Source organism: Ornithodoros turicata, unplaced genomic scaffold (assembly GCF_037126465.1).
Source record: "Ornithodoros turicata isolate Travis unplaced genomic scaffold, ASM3712646v1 ctg00000914.1, whole genome shotgun sequence".
Lineage (NCBI taxonomy): Eukaryota > Metazoa > Arthropoda > Arachnida > Ixodida > Argasidae > Ornithodoros > Ornithodoros turicata.
This window is the reverse complement of record NW_026999416.1, coordinates 296,495-315,400: the sequence shown is the minus strand read 5'-3', so window position 1 is coordinate 315,400 and position 18,906 is coordinate 296,495. Positions and strand designations below refer to the sequence as shown.

At 46.4% G+C, this 18,906-nt stretch overlaps 1 protein-coding gene across 2 annotated transcripts in view; it reads left to right on the top strand.

The window, feature by feature from the left end:
- LOC135375660 (uncharacterized) overlaps nt 1-18,906 on the top strand; it is a 68,614-nt gene that overhangs the window by 13,915 nt on the left and 35,793 nt on the right. For both annotated transcript variants that reach the window (XM_064608325.1, XM_064608324.1), the window contains exon 4: nt 2,265-2,349. In XM_064608325.1, the coding sequence (XP_064464395.1) occupies nt 2,265-2,349 (85 nt within the window). The remainder of the gene's footprint in view (nt 1-2,264; nt 2,350-18,906) is intronic.

Below are 18,906 nucleotides of genomic sequence, written 5' to 3'. Positions count from 1 at the left end.
TTATTGGCTAGGAGAGGGAAATCTCCCCCACCTCCAGCGCCTACTGTTGCTATACGCTTCCGTGTTGCTATACGCTACAATACAATGCGATACAATACAATTCCGTGTTGCTATACGCTGGAATATGGCGACGTGACCCGATTTCACGGACAAGGAGAAACTCGTGCGAATTATACTTGACTGGCGTTGTTTCGTGTTAAAGTGCGCTTGCTAGAAGCAAAAAATAAGTCATATTTGAATATCGTGGGTTATGTTATTTCATCTAGCACAAACATTGAAGTATGTTCGTCGACCTGTTCTGCGCCCCTTTAATTATGCCACTTACGTAACACAGGCGTAAGATGAAATGCCGAACAGTGGACGATACGTGCTGAACTCAAACTTTGTATTCGCAGCAATAACTAACAGCGTATCCAACTTTTCGAAGACAGGGGCGTGTCATAGAATTTTCTGCCGTCCGCAGCGCACCACCCAGGGATTTACGGGGACGACCGCAGCCTACATATGGCTTGCTAGTGCATGTGGCGGCGCCAAGGCACAGCCACTCGATCAAACTATAGGCTGGTATACTGTCCGACGTAGTCTTCGCCCGTCGCCGCCCGTGCTCCGCTCTGACAGCTAGTATTCGCTGGGCCACACTTCCTTTTCTTGCTGCAATCCGCAACGAAGATACTGTGGCGGCCCGTGGACAAGGATGACGACATGCCTCTGCTGCCACGCGCTACGGCGCTGTCACGGCAGTTCTACCGGCACCGTCCTAGCGCGAGGCCACGACCATCTGCCCGCTGGGACATTCCATCATCGCCGGTCAGGTCTCATGTAGAGGAAGACCACCTCCTCTACATTTGGCGACCCGAACAACGAACACCATGTTCGGAGTAATTCGGCCATTCACCATCCTAAATTTTTCGTCGGCAAACCAGCAGCGAACCACACTCTAGCAAGCACAGCGCACCGGGACCATTGTTCCACCGGGGACCCGCAGGGAGACCACAGTAAGCTGACTTTCCGGCCTCCACCTGCTTCACGATGGTCCTCTCCGGCATTCCTCTGGCGACAAACAGCCTTCACGCTTCGTACCGGTCGCGGTACTTTCGCCCACACAGGAAATAAACTCACCCAGCAACAAACAGCTCTCAACAACGATCACTCAACGCACTCCCTCAGCAACAAGCAAAGCAGCAACTCAACGCCACACAACGCACTCAAGCACCCAACCACTCAGCACTCATCTCTGGAACCCGCACGGATCGCAGCGCTCTCGCCATCCCGCTTCTGCTGCATCAACAGCTACAAACACAAGCCGTGTGCCCAGTTGTCCACCATCTACGAGCCGTCATCAGTCTCCTCTTCATGGTATCGACGCGGACCTCAACCGCATGCACTGCTCCGCGTCTGAAGGGGAGTGATGTGGCGGCCCGTGGACAACGATGACGAAGTGCCTCTGCTGCCACGCGCTACGGCGCTGGCACGGCAGTTCTGCCGGCACCGCGTGGCAACGACCATATGCCCGCTGAGACATTCCATCATCGCCGGTCAGGACTCATGTAGAGGAAGACCACCTCCTCTACAATACTAATGCATTTCGTACTGGGGAAGCAGTCTTATCCAGGAAGGACTCACACGCCTTCCCAGCTGTTTTCGTCATTTTGCTTGTCTCAATAGTGCATTCATTAGTCCTGTATTATATACGCACGTCGCCACACCAGCATTGGACAGCTGTTTCGGCCTTATTGGGCCTTCATCAGCAATGCGTAGGCGGGCTACGTTTGAGCGAGTGGCGTTGAAAGGTCACGTGGAACGTGATGTCCTCCCGTCAGGGTGAGAGACTCACCTCTGAAAGCCCAGTGCGAAGCCAGTGCAGTATTAAGGGATGAAAATTAGCAAAGGCTTTTTGGCTGCACATTACAAAAATGTTCTAAACCATTGTAAAGCAATTATTGATGAGCAGAAACATTCGTCGTTAAATGTCGTTCGCAAGTTGCTCGCTGATTACGCCTGACATTGGCACCCCTAAAACTCTGGAGGCAGCATCACAAAAGGCAGTGGCGCACCAAGGCGAACCGGCATTGCTTGTAACTCGATGCACTAAGTGCGACCCGGTACATATATCTAAGGCGTGCACTAGGAACTGATGTCACACTTCGATGGTCTCCGATACAGGGACTCCCGTAGGAGTTCATTCATGTGCTGTTGTACCACCGCCACATATGCGTTGTTCACATCATTGTGTTGTTACTGTGTTCATATTACTGACTGCGCAGGACATGACTGATGCTCGAGACGGCAGGTGCTTCAATGGGCGATGTTACGACAGGCGAACGTACGAGTCTATGGAAAGAAGCCAAAGTAAGTGAATGAAAGATGAAAGTCACTGAAAAGGTTAGCCAGCTGTAGGACTCGAACCCTTTTTGACGCTTTGTATGCGTTTGTCCTTCTGTGCAGTGGCGTCGGAACAAATTTTTCACTGGGGGAGCGAAAAAAAAGTGCTACCTTAAACATCATCATCATCATCATCATCATCACTTATTTTCCTTGAGGGCTCATGGTGGCGTTATACATGGTTGCTGCACGAACAGTAAACGTGCACCTAGCAAATGACATGTGCATATTTGTACAGTAGATCTAAAGTAACATTGCAGTAGTACTGTAATTAAATAGCACTTGGTGGTGAATTAGTTGGTAAGAGTTCAGTGCGTCCGGCTTTTTTTTACTTCTGCGCAGTGCCTATAGACCTCTATGGCAAGTAATGTGTAGGGAACTTCGGGTACTTGTCCCCGGAATCGCCGTCGCGGCATATACATGTGCCGGGACTGGAAGCGAATATCGTCTGATCCGCAAGCCTTCTGCGAATAAACCAGACTTTCCTGGGCCGGTCTGGAGCTCAGCAAGAATGTGCCCTTTGACACCCAGCCTTTTGACTGGGTGTCACGCTGTCGTTATAACTCGTCGTTATATAATAAGAAAAGCCGGATAAATGAAAACAGCGGGTAAATTTTGGACATCGGTACGACGGAAAGCGAGGGGCCACCAATCAGGTTAACAGTTAGAATATTCTACTATGACGGGTGAAGATATACACAATATATATAAGACAACAAACAAGCTGCGATACATATCTCATTCCAGAGGTGTTGCCTTCTCCGATGTCTATGGCATTTAATAATCCTGTAACGCTGCTGCAGTCGAGGACTTGGTGGCGCTCCCCCGACGTTGCCACTGCCGACACATGAACACAACACCGGTGCGACGTTTCGTCTCAGTTCATCGCACTTGTCTACTACAGGTCTTACACGCCAGCTCGAAGTGGGCACCCTGTCCACAACCGACTGAAATCTGTGGCTGCGCCCCGCAAACCGCCATTATAACAACCCTCTGTCTTCAACTGGGCGGTTTCTTCGTATCCTTATTTCCCTCAGACGCCTGGTGTCTTGCGTGCCTTTTGCGATTCCCGTTTGTGCCTCTGTCCCCCCCACCCCACCCCATGGATTGAGTCTGGGAGTGCTCGCCCCCCCCCCCCGTTACACACTTTCTGACTGATTTATTGCACTTCGTACAGCTTGGGACAAAAGTTTACAGAACACGCGAGCCACCTACTTTTTCTTCGGTGCGACACCCTAGCGGCTGCCGGAATCGGGTGAGTCCACTGTTTCGAAGGGGTGGACGGATGCGCTATTAGCGACACACAGTGGTGGTTCCAGTGTCGCTTATGCGTGCCTGGGAAGTACAAGTTACCGCTGTGTGTCGCTAACAGCGCACCCTTCCACCCCTCCGCAACAGTGAACTCACTCGCTTCCGGCAGCCGCTAGGGTGTCGCACCGGAGAAAGAGTACGTCGCTAGCGTGTTCCGTAAACTTTTGTCCCAACCTGTACCACAAACCTTGCCATGGTCAACTCCAGAACCCTGTGAACCTGACACCATTGGTATGTAGCTCTTCTCAAACGGTCTCCGCACACAGTGACAGTGGTAGGATCTCTGTTTATTGTTCTCTAAATTTATGGCCACCGAAAGAACACATGCACGCACGGGCCATTCCGTTAGACCGTAGAAGATTACGACGCTGGGCTGACACTGGGGGAGCCGTGCTCCCCCATTCGTAAATGAGGGGGAGCCGTCGCTCCCCCTGCTCCCCCTGTTCCGGCGCCCCTGCTTCTGTGTGTTCCAGCCTCAGAACATTTGTTCTCTCATGTAAGTGGATGTTATATAAACTTGTACCATCTGAACACATCGTTTCTCGGCGTTGTGGGGGCGCTGCAAGACAGTCGATATGTTATACAAGAGAGAACTGATGTTCTGAGGCTGGAACAACATAGAAAGGACAAACACATACAAAGCCACAAATTGCCTAAGAAATGAACGATGAAAGATGAAAGTCACTGAAAAGGTTAGCCAGCTGTAGGACTCGAACCAGAACGTGTGGACTAATCCAGGACTAATCCAGAAGACGTGGGTTCGAGTCCTACAGCTGGCTAACCTTTTGAGTGATTTTCATCTTTCATCGATATGTTATGCTCTTGGGCACGTACGGGGGCGGTGCACGAAAGGAATATAATGACATGCAAACATAGCATTTGGCAGTCGTCGGTCGGGAGCCTTGGTGGAGAGAGGTAAAATAAACCTTGGGTGTGTTATAACGCTGTGTTTGCTTCTGTGTTCCTTCACCAGCGGGACGTGTTGGGTGGGCAGCGTTCCTGGGTCGTGGGAATATTTCCCACAACTGATGCCGTGACGAGGATTCTGCTCGTTCGGCCGTCCACGTGGAGGACACAGAAGGTCTAGATTTTTCTGTTTTGTTTATTAGTAGGTTTTAGCCAATCAGTTTTATTTTCCTTTTTGTCGGAATTTGATAGAGAGTTGTTTACAGTTCTATTTGTTGGCCTTCCCATGTGCTTGTGTGATAGGCGTGGGCGTTTGTAGCCGCGTTAGTTTATCACATATCTGTTTTACTTTCGTTGTTTTTTCGATTTTGGTGATTGGAAGATTGGCTGTTAGAAGACAGCGCGTGTTGCTTGTTTTCCGGCAAGTATTGTTTTGTTAGGGTTTCCTACTCCCCGTCGTGTTTTGCTCCCGCATAAAAGCCGATTGATGATCAACCTGTGCCAGTATCAACAGGCGCTAGGGTTAGGGCTAGGGTACAGTAGTAATGACTGGACACAGACTGCCGCCAACGCACAACTAGCTTAAACACGATTAATTAATCAATTAGAGCTAATTGGGACCCCCACATTAATAAGCATCATCCAATGAGTCATCACACTAATTGGGGAGCATCTAACTCGTGTTCAGGCCAGCTGTGCGTTGGCGGCAACCTGTGTCCATAAAAAAGAAAAAAATAGATAGAGATAGAGTGGAGAGAAGGAGTTTAGTTGAAGATCAACGCTGCTATCTTGAAGAAAGCAGTCCAGAACGGCCGCTGACCATCGGGCGACTGAGCACCAACGGGCGACTGAGCACAGAGCCAGGTTGCAAAGCATCGCAGCTATGACCACCAGTTCCGGACATCCTGTGACGTCCGCTGTGACGTCATCATGACATGTCTGGGCAGGTTAGGACAGCTTTGGACATGCGAGGAGAAAAATACTCATAATACAGAGACTGGGGAAGCAAGAGTAAATATGCTAACCATTATAGCTAACAACAAAAAGAATTAGATACACAACAAATGAGCCCACCACGACAGGAGCGCAGAACGATGCGACTGCTCCATCTGACAACCAAGCAGAGAACTGACTCGTAATGTTTTTTTTCCAGTATAAAGTCCCGCAGCTACACCCCCTAGCGGTTACTTTCTCAACTAATCTCACGACAAAATTATTAAGAATCACGCCTGTGCTACTCTCATTCCCAAGGCAGAAGGAGATAAAAAATGGCGGGGATGCCCGGACAACAGCAACCAGCGCCCAACGTGCACGCGAATGAAAATCGCAAACAAAGCGGGAGCAAAGTTGGTGAAAGCATTAGTTACACAACAAATCAGCTCACCACAGCAGGAGCGCAGACCGATGCGACTGCTCCATCCGACAGCCAGCCAGAAACTGAGCGAACGCAAGGACTGCGGAGCGACCGAGCGCATGTCTGCTTTCCGTGACAGCCAGCGAGCAACTGACTGGGGCGCCACTCCGCGGCTGCTACGCAAGCGCGCGCGCTCTTAGCGCCCTCTGCGGCCACCTGCGAGAGGCTAAGAGAGAAGAGCATTCCTTCGCCCCCTGCAGGCCGTTCTCATTGGTCGTGACGTCATCCTATTGTCTCAGGGCTACACTGTTTTTTCCACTAATGCTCCTTTGGACAAGGTCAATCTACAATGAAGCCATGGCATGACGTCATCATGCACCTGCGTGGCTCAAGGACGCGTACGCTCTAGACAGAGGACCTATTTTACTGAATCACTATCCCAAGATTATTTCCTTTATTCTTCTATAATGATTGCATAGGAAACTATTGCTGAAGAGCACCATGCATGAAAACTAATCGTAGGAATTCCAAAGTCTTACTAAATGAGACTTGCAAAAGAACAAAATATCCTAACACGTAACTCCATCAACGGCTAATAAGAGGACTAGGCACTCAACAAATCAACACAGAGTACGGGTAACAAGGAGCGCAGAACGATGCATCTACTCCATCCGACAGCCAGGCACGGAACTGAGTCGTAATGCTTTTTCTCCTCTATAAAGTCATGCATCTGTCCTTCTTGCAGTTGATTTCTGAACTAATTTAATCGCGAAATTGTTAAGAATAGCACTATTCTCATTCAGGGCAGCACTATCGACATCGTCAACACAAGAATGTTCCTTGTCAAAAAAAAGAAAAAATACAAAGCGTCAACAAAGGAAAGCATGCATGTTGGGGCATGTCAGGACAAATCGCATGACTGTTGGGCAACAGAGGAAAACAAACACTTGTACAGAGTGAAAGAGACACTCACCATCATTTTTCACATTCACAGCATTCCCTGATTGCAAATCCGCTCGTCACAAAATCCACCAGCATCGTCGAACACCATTCACCAGTGAAGAACCACACATCCGCACCCCATCAGAGGCAGACAGAACCCCAGCGAAACTAAGCTCTTCCACTGACGGCCAACGCAATTGCTAGGAGCAGAATTAATGTGTCCAGACCCGCCAGTGTCCAAGAGAGAAGTGAATCCTTGCGCCCCCTGCAGGCCGTTCTCATTGGTCGTGACGTCATCCTATTGTATCAGGGCTACACTGTTTTTTTCCACTAATGCTCCTCTAGACAAGGTCATCCTGAAACAATAGTCTCGCGGTATACGTCATCATGCAGGTGCGTGGCTCAAGGATGCCTACACTCTAGACAGAGGACCTGTTATTTATTCAATCACTATCCCAAGATTATTCCCTTTTTTCTACTATAATGATTGCATCGGGAACTATTGCAGAAGAGCACCATACATGAGAGAAGATTTAAGAATTAAGCATTTCATTCCGAAAGTCTTACTGTACAGGAAAAAACAAAATAATGGTTCAGCAAAACATGTCCATCCCATCCGAGAGCCAGGCTGCTAAGTGAATAATAACGCTTTGTTCCTCCTGAATAAAGTCACACACCTGTCCCCCTCGCAGTTACTCTCTGAACTAAATGAATCGCAAAATTATTAAGAATAGCACTATTCCCATTCAGGACAGCACTATCGACATCGTCAACAATGTTCCTTGTAAAAAAAAAAAACACTACATGTAGAGGGAAAGCATGTCAGAACAGGCCCAGGCATGTCAGCGCATGTTTGTCAGACAACATGGGGGAAAAAGCGAAAAGAAACACTTGAACAAAGAAGAAAACCAGCATCAAACTATTTCTAAGGACACGCACTCCTCTTATTCAAAAACAGTGCTCATCATAAATCCGTCCAGGACCATACACACCATTTTTCTATTGCTACACTTTTTTCCAGTAACGGTCAATGCATTGCTACAGACTGCGTGACATCATCACATCCTGTCTGAAGAAGACAGTCTCCTATTATTTATTGAATCGCAAGATTATTTCCTTTGTGCTACTCTTAATGATATTCATTCTCACATTAAAAGTCAACAAAAAAGCACCGTGCATAATAACGATTTTCACCCCAAAGGCTCATCATGGTCATTAGAATCACAGTAAACTACCACTGGGTAGTTTCATTTTAAATCGAACAACGTGTGAAAGTCGTATTTTTTAATTCGCCCAGAAAAAATATATATGTTAGAGGACAGCTCAAACGACGCAAATCGCGCCACGTGCGACGCTCGTGCGTGTAGTAGTTTCCGCGTAGGAGAGGGGGAAAGTCTGATGCTGCTTGAGCACGCTTTCTTCTGGACCGACTTTGACGGGATCTAGCACCGCTAATTTTATGTCTACGAACTGGAGGTTTTTTGTGATTATAGGCTGCACCATAGACACTGTCGACAGTTACCCACAGAACTCTGAGAGCCACAGATTTTCTGTTAAAAAATGACAAACTTGGCGTAAACGTTCAAAATGGCCAAACTTTGTTACCAATTTGCTTCATGACGGAACCTCTGAGAACATCGAGCTTAGTGCCATTCGATAGGACATTGAAAGAGCTTTCGTGCTGTATAGAGCTCATTTTTCTCAGCCAGTTGTTTCTGTGTTATTAGCTTGAGAATCACACATGGTAGGCGAAAATTGCCAATGTTGCATCTCAGTTTTCTCAAAAATGCCATCTTCGATTTCCTTTATTATTTTTGAAAAGGTGGCGTCATGTCACTACTTTAGACGCCAAGTGAGACAATCTTTTATTTTTGCCTGAGAGACGCGCAGCGATTTTTTTTGTCAGGCAAGGTGCACGAGGCCGCGGCATTGCGCGCCCCACCCACGAGCACGCGTCCTTCAACCTCTTCTTTGCTACAAGTGTGCCGCTGACGGAGAAATCAATGACCACACTGCGTGAGCTTGTTGTAGTGTCCCCAGAGCATCACTTTACGTTTACCCGATGGTCTCCCAGTTCCGTCAGGCTCATTCAAACCGTGGGACAGTACATGAGTTGCCTGTGCGCCCTTGACGAGAAGCCCCAGTTCGACGAACATACCGACAAAGCAGTGAGAAGAAACGAAGCGCTTCGTAGAGATCTTTATCCACTGGTAACATCTTAGCTTTTGTTTCAGGTTGGCGCCAGTCCCCCAGGAAGTGTGAAAGTCACATCCTTTTCATTGGTAAAAGAACGAAAAACGGAAGTTTCGAAAAACGTAAAATGTGCCCATTGCGAGACCCCTGCAGGCGGTAGCTGCCACCATTGGATTAGCATCATCCGATAGCTTTACACATGTCCTGTCACATGATATAAAGTGAATGGGTTCAAGCGCATGGGTGCCAGAAGGACTACTGAAGACCACACCGAGGTTTTAAGGTACCTACGGCTACCGGAAATGAGGGATTTTAGTTGTGTGTTGTTCTGTCGGAAATTTTGATTCCCACGGTGACATTGACACATCTCGGTGAGGGCGAACGTGTTATACTTGAGAGCAGCAACTGTCATCACAGTGGTCTTACGGGTTTTGTACCACTCGTCGTGGTTCCGAAATAACGCTACGGAGCATAAAACTAATTAAAGCGAGCATGCACACCTTCGGAGCTATCACTTATTGCGCCCAAGCTAACAGGCGACTGCAACCACGCGACCATAAGTTTGTATTCTGAGATGTTGTAACTTTCTGTCCCCTGTGGCCGTAGTTCTGTTTTCTTAATATTAACCCGCACGACAGCCTCATAGCGTGCGTATGTGCATTGCCTCAAGCACATGTGCGGGAGAATAGTGAATATGCGCACGTGCGTATACGCACAAGTCGTGCGTGCGACTCCCATGAAAGTGCGTAATAGCAAGTTCAAGTCGCCCACGAAAGTATTGCCCTGTGTCTCCAAAGGAAAAATAAACATACGTACCATAAGTGCAAAATAAGTACATAATGCAACATCTGGGCATTAAATTACACAGCAAAGACTATGAAGCAAAACGCGCTCGTAAACATACGAAGAGCGCCTTTCTGTGGAAAAATCGCTCCGCGCAAAGGTAGACCTACGTCTCACTCAAAAAGAGAAAAGGTACTTTACCAGCAGCGCAAAGTACCAGCATAATTCTGCCCCTGTAGAATAAATCGTGAAAAATATTCCTGCTTTTTAGAAATAATTAAGATGGAACACTCAAAATTTTCGCGTACCACTCGTAGTTTTGCGATACTAAGCGGACAAAGAATGCGCTTGAACCAGTCACTTTATATCATGTGAAAGGTCATGTCTAAAGCTATCGGATGATGCTAATCCAATGGTGGCAGCCACCACTGCAGGGGTCTCGCAATGGGCACATTTTACGTTTTTCGAAACTTTCGGTTTTCGTTCTTTTACCAATGAAAAGGATGTGCCTTTCACACTGCCTGAGGGACTGGCGGCATCCTGAAACAAAAGCTAAGATGTTACCAGTGGATAAAGATCTCTACGAGGCGCTTCGTTTCTTCTCACTGCATTGTCGGTATGTTCGTCGAACTGGGGCTTCTCGTCAAGGGCGCACAGGCAACTCATGTACTCTCCCACGGTTTAAATGAGCCTGACGGAGCTGAGAGACAATTGGGTAAACGTAAAGTGATGCTCCGGGGACACTACAACAAGCTCACACAGTGTGGTCATTGATTTCTCCGTCACCGGGACACATGTAGCAAAGAAGAGGTTGAAGGTCGCGTCCTCGTGGGTGGGGCGCGCAAGGCCGCAGACTCGTGCACCCTGCCTGACAAAAAAAATCGCTGCGCGTCTCTCAGGCAAAAATAAAAGATTGTCTCACTTGGCGTCTAAACTAGAGACATGACGCCACCTTTTCAAAAATAATCAAGGAAATCGAAGGTGGCATTTTTGAGAAAATTGAGATGCAACATTGGCAATTTTCGCCTACCATGTGTGATTCTCAAGCTAATAACGCAGAAACAACAAAATTGGTAACAAAGTTTGGCCTTTTTGAACGTTTACGCCAAGTTTGGCATTCTTTAACAGAAAATCTGTGGCTGTCAGAGTTCTGTGGGTAGCTCTCGACAGTGTCTATGGTGCAGCCTATAATCACAAAAATCCTCCAGTTCCTAGGCATAAAGTCAGCGGTGCTAGATCCCGAAAGTCGGTCCAGAAGAAAGCGCGCCCAAGTAGCCTCCGGCTTTCCCCCTCTCCTACGCGGACACTACTACCCGCACGAGCATCGCACGTGGCGCGATTTGCGTCGTTTGAACTGTCCTCTAACATATATTTTTTCTGTGTGAATTAAAAAATACGACTTTCATACGTTGTTCGATTCAAAATGAAACTACCCCACTGCTCTTTTAAAATAATAAGCGAGACCACTCTACAGCATCACCAGGTTTATGTAATACATGACCCTTCCTATGCTCATACATTCGTTGTCTGAGGGTACACCTCAGCAACACACCTGCGAGCAAAAAGGCGCAAAAGCCTGGGGGCAAAGTTCCATTCACGCATTCCGAGCAAAAAGGCGCGAAAGCCGGGGGGCAAAGTTCTATTTGCGCACGCCAAAGCACAAGACAAAACGCCTTTACGGGAACATGATGGCATTCCCACCATATTAATGATTTTCTGCCTTGCATTGCAGTTTAGAAAAACTACTACAAAACTATAATTTTAGGAGCTTATTAAAATTCTACTTTCTATGGAAACTATAATTGCCCTATTACTTGGATCGCCATTAATGAAGCGCTCCAATTTTTTCTCTCTTCCCATTTCAGCCATGTCATGCAGTGAAGCAGACTCCCATCCAAAATAATTAAATTAAACTGAGGGTGCCATACTTCAGGAATTCCTATCCTGCGCTCAGATGCAAGCATTTCTGCACGGATACCAATAACAGCTTTCTTCTTCAACATACCGAGCTCCTAACAACATCTAACAAACAAGCAGAGAAACCCACTTCGAAGCTTTACCATGCGACTTTCTTCTGCGTAAAGTCGGTGATTTGAGGAAGAGAGCAGCAAAAAATTGCACACACTTGTGCTTGACTTAAAAAACCTGAAGCATATGCTAATAAACTAAGAAAAATACACTCATGTCTGGTATCTGATAGCGCCACATACACAGACGCATTGCCCTTGCGTAAAGAAAGCACAGGACAGGGATACACAATTTTTCTTAGGTGAGAAGGGAAAAAGCTTAAGACCTCAGGTCACCACACTTCGCCACGTGGCTAGCACAACATGACACCAACCAGATACTAGCAGCGGGAAGAACTGCAACACTGCTAAACAAGTCCAGACATGTCATGATGACGTCACAAATCAGGAAAAAAGCACACGCATGCACGCACAGAGGGCAACGCATTAAACACACGGAGCGCTCAGGAATAATCGTAGCGTTACCGCACATCGCTACGAAGCTCAACGTCTAACAGAAAACGACAGCAACAAGATATTAGCGAAGGGTAAAAATTGCAACACTACTGAACAAGTCCAGACATGCGACATCGCATACAAAACACTGCTCATCGGGGAAAAGGGCTAAGCCTGTGGCGGATCATCATAGAGCATACACGACTTCATTTTTCTAGTTCGCATAAACTAAACGCGGCCTGCTTGGAAAACGATGTACACATTTTATTAGTAAGCAGAGAAATATAGAAATTTCTACTCTGTGCTCAGATACCAGCATTTCTGCTCAAAAACCTGCAAAATTAAGCACTGCTTACTTCATCAAGATATCGCACACCCAACAAAATCAAACAAACAACCCCACTTCCACTGATAGAACACTATTCAGCTTTTACGCAGGAGGCTTTCCTCTACATAAAAGTAGATAAAATAAGAAAAGAGCAGCGAAAAATTACACGTACTTTTGCTCGCATAGCTATAAGACAAAAAGAATATAATGACGCACACGCTAATAAACTGTGACAAAGACACCCATTTCTGCTACCAGATAATTATTGCATAATGCTAAATACTCATTTGCATTGTCCCTGCGTGAAGAAAGCACAGGACAGGGATACACAATTCATCTTAAGCGAGCAGGGAAAGTCACTTCAACTCGAACAGCTTAATACCATAAAGTCTGAATTTTTGCAAAGAAAATAAAGCTTGAACAGCGCTACGAACGTGACAGACACATACTAACAAACAAACAAACACTACTATTCATTTATATTGATAAAGGCGTAAACCACACTACAAGAACAAAGCACACTGCTTCAGGAAAGCGTATCAAATGCACCGCAACAGGACCGGCTCTCATAAAATAGCCTGCCCAAAACAAAGACTTCACCAGGTTGGCGAGGCAATTCCATTAAAAACGCTCTCGGTCTATCCTACAGATAGCAATGCAAGCACTGCTACCATTATTTTTTTAAACCACTATTCCACGCAATAGTACATAAATGTATCACTCGTGTCACATGAAAAGGGACACACAAAGAACTTACTTTTCAAGTGGGATCCCTGGTTCAGAAAAGCCAGCGCGCCCGCGCGCACACACAGACACAAACTCACATTTTCACACTCACAAACACAAAGTCCATTCTCACAACCACATAAATCCATATTATTCCTCAGGTCAATAATTATCCTACCATCGTCAAAAGATGGCGCACTCTTGTATGCGATCGCAAAGCGATAGGTCCTCGTTCCGTATGTAATCCGATAGGTCCTCGTTCCGGACCGACGCGAACCAAAAGAGAAAGAAAGGAACGTTCGCTATACCTCCACGAAGAAAACGGTGCCGTGCTTCTATGCAAGTGATAAAACAGTGCGCCCGACCCGCGGCCCACGCGAGCCGCACGCGGGCCCGTTCTCGCGGTTTGGACACGCGACGCGCGCGATTTCCCGTGCGAGCGCAACGCGGGCCCCACGGTTTGAACGCGCGACGCGCGCGATCCGTTACCGTTTCCCCGAGCAGGCGCACTGTTTTATCACTTCAACGGAAGGAGAGCTGACATTGTTGTACCCTGGCGATAAATCTTTTTATTCCAGCGCTAGCAGAATGTATTCAGAAAAGGCTTCGGGTGTGTAAGTTCAGCCCAAGGTGTGTTGATGGGAATGCACTGCTCTGTTGGGTCTCTATAGTATTCTTGCAAAATTTATGGGTGCAAGAAAATAAAAGGAAAACGAAGAAGTCAATTCACTCCTGCATGATGATCGCTGCGTAGAAGCACGGCACCGTTTTCTTCGTGGAGGTATAGCTCTAGGTATAGAGGTATCTTTCTTTTTTGGTTCGCGTCGGTCGAGTGGCGATATCCTATTACATCCGGAACGAGGACCTATCGCTTTGCGATCGCACACAAGAGTGACCCATCTTTTGGCGATGGTAGGATAATTATTGACCTGAGGAATAATATGGATTTATGTGGTTGTGAGAATAGACTTTGTGTTTGTGAGTGCGAAAATGTGAGTGTGTGTCTGTGTGTGTGTGCGGGCGCGCGCGCGCGCTTTTCTGAACCAGGGATCCCACTTGACAAGTAAGTTCTTTGGGTGTGCCTTTTCATGTGACACGAGGGATACATTTATGTACTATTGCGTGGAATAGTGGTTTAAAAAAAGAATGGTAGCAGCGCTTGCGTTGCTATCTGTAGGATAGACCGAGAGCGTTTTTAATGGAATTGTCTCGCGAACCTGGTGAAGTCTTTGTTTTGGGCAGGCTATTTTATGAGAGCCGGTCCTGCTGCGTTGCATTTGATACGCTTTCCTGAAGCAGTGTGCTTTGTTCTTGTAGTGTGGTTTACGCCTTTATCAATAGAAATGAATAGAAGTGTTTGTTTGTTTGTTAGTATGTGTCTGTCACGTTCGTAGCGCTGTTCAAGCTTTATTTTCTTTGCAAAAATGCAGACTTTATGGTATTAAGCTGTTCGAGTAGAAGTGACTTTCCCTGCTCGCTTAAGATAAATTGTGTATCCCTGTCCTGTGCTTTCTTCACGCAGGGGCAATGCAAATGAGTATTAACATTATGCAATAATTATCTGATAGCAGAACTGGGTGTCTTTGTCACAGTTTATTAGCGTGTGCGTCGTTATTTTATTTTTTTTCTCTTATAGCTATGCGAGCAAAAGTGCGTGCAATTTTTCGCTGCTCTTTTCTTATTTTCTCTACTTTTATGTAGAGGAAAGCCTCCTGCGTAAAAGCTGAATAGTGTTCTATCAGTGGAAGTGGTGGAAGTGGGGTTGTTTGTTTGATTTTGTTGGGTGTTCGATATCTTGACGAAGTAAGCAGTGCTTAATTTGGCAGGTTTTTGAGCAGAAATGCTGGTATCTGAGCACGGAGTAGAAATTTCTATATTTCTCTGCTCCCTAAGAAAATTTGTACATCGTTTTTCAAGCAGACCGCGTTTAGTTTACGCGAAGTAGAAAAATGAAGTTGTGTATGCTCTATGATGATCCGCCGCAGGCTTAGGCCTTTTCCCCGATGAACAGTGTTTTGTGTGCGATGTCGCATGTCTGGACTTGTTCAGTAGTGTTGCAATTTTTACCCTTTGCTAATATCTTGTTGCTGTCGTTTTCTGTTACACGTTGAGCTTCGTAGCGATGTGCGGTAACACTACGATTATTCCTGACCGCTCCGTGTGTTTAATGCGTTGTCCTCTGTGCGTGCATGCGTGTGCTTTTTTCGTGATTTGTGACGTCATCATGGCATGTCTGGACTTGTTTAGCAGTGTTGCAGTTCTTCCAGCTGATAGTATCTTGTTGGTGTCATGTTGTGCTAGCCGCGTGGCGATGTGTGGTGACCTGAGGTCTTAAGTCTTTTTCTTAGTTTATTAGCATATGCTTCAGGTTTTTTAAGTCAAGCACAAGTGCACGCCATTTTTCGCTGCTCTCTTCCTCAAATAACCGATTTTACGCAGAAGAAAGTCGCATGGTAAAGCTTAGAAGTGGGTTTCTCTGCTTGTTTGTTAGATGTTGTTAGGAGCTCGGTATGTTGAAGAAGTAAGCTGTTATAGGTATCCGTGCAGATATGCTTGCATCTGAGCGCAGGATAGAAATTCCTGAAGTACGGCACCCTCAGTGTAAATTAATTATTTTGGATGGGAGTCTGCTTCACTGCATGACAAGGCTGAAATGGGAAGAGAGAAAAAATTGGAGTGCTTCATTAATAGCGATCCAAGTAATAGGGCAATTATAGTTTCCATAGAAAGTAGAATTTTAATAGGCTCCTAAAATTATAGTTTTGTAGTAGTTTTTCTAAACTGCAATGCAAGTCAGAAAATCATTAATATGGTGGGAATGCTAATATGTTCCCGTAAAGGCGTTCTGTCTTGTGCTTTGGCGTGCGTGAATGGAACTTTGCCCCCCGACTTTCGCGCCTTTTTGCTCGCAGGTGTAGCCTCAGACAACGAATGTATGAGCATAGAAAGGGTGTATTACATAAACCTGCTGATGCTGTAGAATGGTCTCACTTATTATTTTAAAAGAGCAGTGGTAGTTTACTGTGATTCTAATGACCATGATGAGCCTTTGGGATGAAAATCGTTATTATGCACGGTGCTTTTTTGTTGACTTTTAATGTGAGAATGAATATCATTAAGAGTAGGACAAAGGAAATAATTCGATGTGATTCAATAAATAAAAGGAGACTTTGTCTTCTTCAGACAGGATGTGATGATGTCACGCAGTCTGTAGCAATGCATTGACCGTTACTGGAAAAAAGTGTAGCAATAGAAAAATGGTGTGTATGGTCCTGGACAGATTTATGATGAGCACTGTTTTTGAATAAGAGGAGTGCGTGTGCTTAGAAATAGTTTAATGCTGGTTTTCTTCTTTGTTCAAGTGTTTCTTTTCGCTTTTCCCCCCATGTTGCCTGACAAACATGCGCTGGCATGCCTGGGCCTGTTCTGACATGCTTTCCCTCTGCATGTAGTTTTTTTTTCTTTTTGACAAGGAACATTCTTGACGATGTCGATAGTGGTGCCCTGAATGGGAATAGTGCTATTCTTAATAATTTTGTGATTCATTTAGTTCAGAGAGTAACTGCGAGGGGGACAGGTGTGTGACTTTATTCAGGAGGAACACAGCGTCATTATTCAGTTAGCAGCCTGGCTCTCGGATGGGATGGACATGTCTTGCTGAACCATTATTTTGTTTTTTCCTGTACAGTAAGACTTTGGGAATGAAATGCTTAATTCCTACAATCTCCTCTCATGTATGGAGCTCTTCTGCAATAGTTCCCGATGCAATCATTATAGTAGAAAAAAGGAAATAATCTTGAGATAGCGATTCACTAAATAACAGGTCCCCTGTCTAGAGTGTAGGCATCCTTGAGCCACGCACCTGCATGATGACGTCATACCGCGAGACTATTGTTTCAGGATGACCTTGTCTAGAGGAGCATTAGTGGAAAAAAACACTGTAGCCCTGATACAATAGGATAACGTCACGACCAATGAGAACGGCCTGCAGGGGGCGCAAGGATTCACTTCTCTCTTGGACACTGGCAGGTCTGGACACGTTAATTCTGCTCCTAGCAATTGCATTGGCCGTCAGTGGAAGAACTTAGTTTCGCTGGGGTTCGTCTGCCTCTGATGGGGTGCGGATGTGTGGTTCGCCACTGGTGAATGGTTCTCGACGATGCAGGTGGATTTTGTGATGAGCGGATTTACAATGAGGGAATGCTGTGAACGTGAAAAATGATGGTGAGTGTCTTTTTCACTCTGTTCAAGTGTTTGTTTTCCTCTGTTGCCCAACAGTCGTGCGATTCGTCCTGACATGCCCCGACATGCATGCTTTCCTTTGTTGACGCTTTGTATTTTTTTCTTTTTTTGACAGGGAACATTCTTGTCTTGACGATGTCGGTAGTGCTGCCCTCAATGGGAATAGTGCTATTCTTAATAATTTTGCGATTAAATTAGTTCAGAAATCAACCGCAAGAGGGACAGATGCATGACTTTATAGAGGAGACTGCATGACTGTCGGATGGAGTAGACGCTGGTTCGACGCTCAATCGAGTAGACGCTAGAGTCGTTCTGTGCTCTTTGTTACCCGTACTCTGTGTTGATTTGTTGAGTGCCTAGTCCTCTTATTAGCCGTTGATGGAGTTACGTGTTAGGATATTTTGTTCTTTTGCAAGTCTCATTTAGTAAGACTTTGGTAAGATCTTGGGATAGTGATTCACTAAAATAGGTCCTCTGTCTAGAGCGTACGCGTCGTTGAGCCACGCAGGTGCATGATGACGTCATGCCATGGCTTCATTGTAGATTGACCTTGTCCAAAGGAGCATTAGTGGAAAAACAGTGTAGCCCTGAGACAATAAGATGACATCACGACCAATGAGAACGGCCTGCAGGGGGCGAAGGAATGCTCTTCTCTCTTAGCCTCTCGCAGGTGGCCGCAGAGGGCGCTAAGAGCGCGCGCGCATGCGTAGCAGCCGCGGAGTGGCGCCCCAGTGAGTTGCTCGCTGGCTGTCGCAGAAAGCAGACATGCGCTCGGTTGCTCCGCAGTCCTCGCGCTGGCTCAGTTTCTGGCTGGCTGTCGGATGGAGCAGCTGCATCGGTCTGCCTGTCGTGGTGGGCTCCTTTGTTGTGTAACTAATTCTTTTTGTTGTTAGCTATTGATGGTAAGCATATTTACTCTTGCTTCCCCAGTCTCTGTATTACGAGTATTTTTCCCCTCGGATGTCCAGGGCTGTCCTAACCTGCCCAGACATGTCATGATGACGTCACAGCTGACGTCACAGGATGTCCAGAACTGGTGGTCGTAGCTGCGATGCTTTGCAACCTGCCTCTGTGCTCAGTCGCCCGGCGATGGTCAGCTGCCGTTCCGGACCGCTTTCTTCAAGATAGCATCGTTGCTCTTCAACTAAACTTCTTCTCTCCACTCTATCTCTATCTATTTTTTTTCTTTTTTATAGACACAGGTTGCCGCCAACGCACAGCTGGCCTGAACACGAGTTAGACGCTCCCCAATTAGTGTGATGACTCACTGGATGATG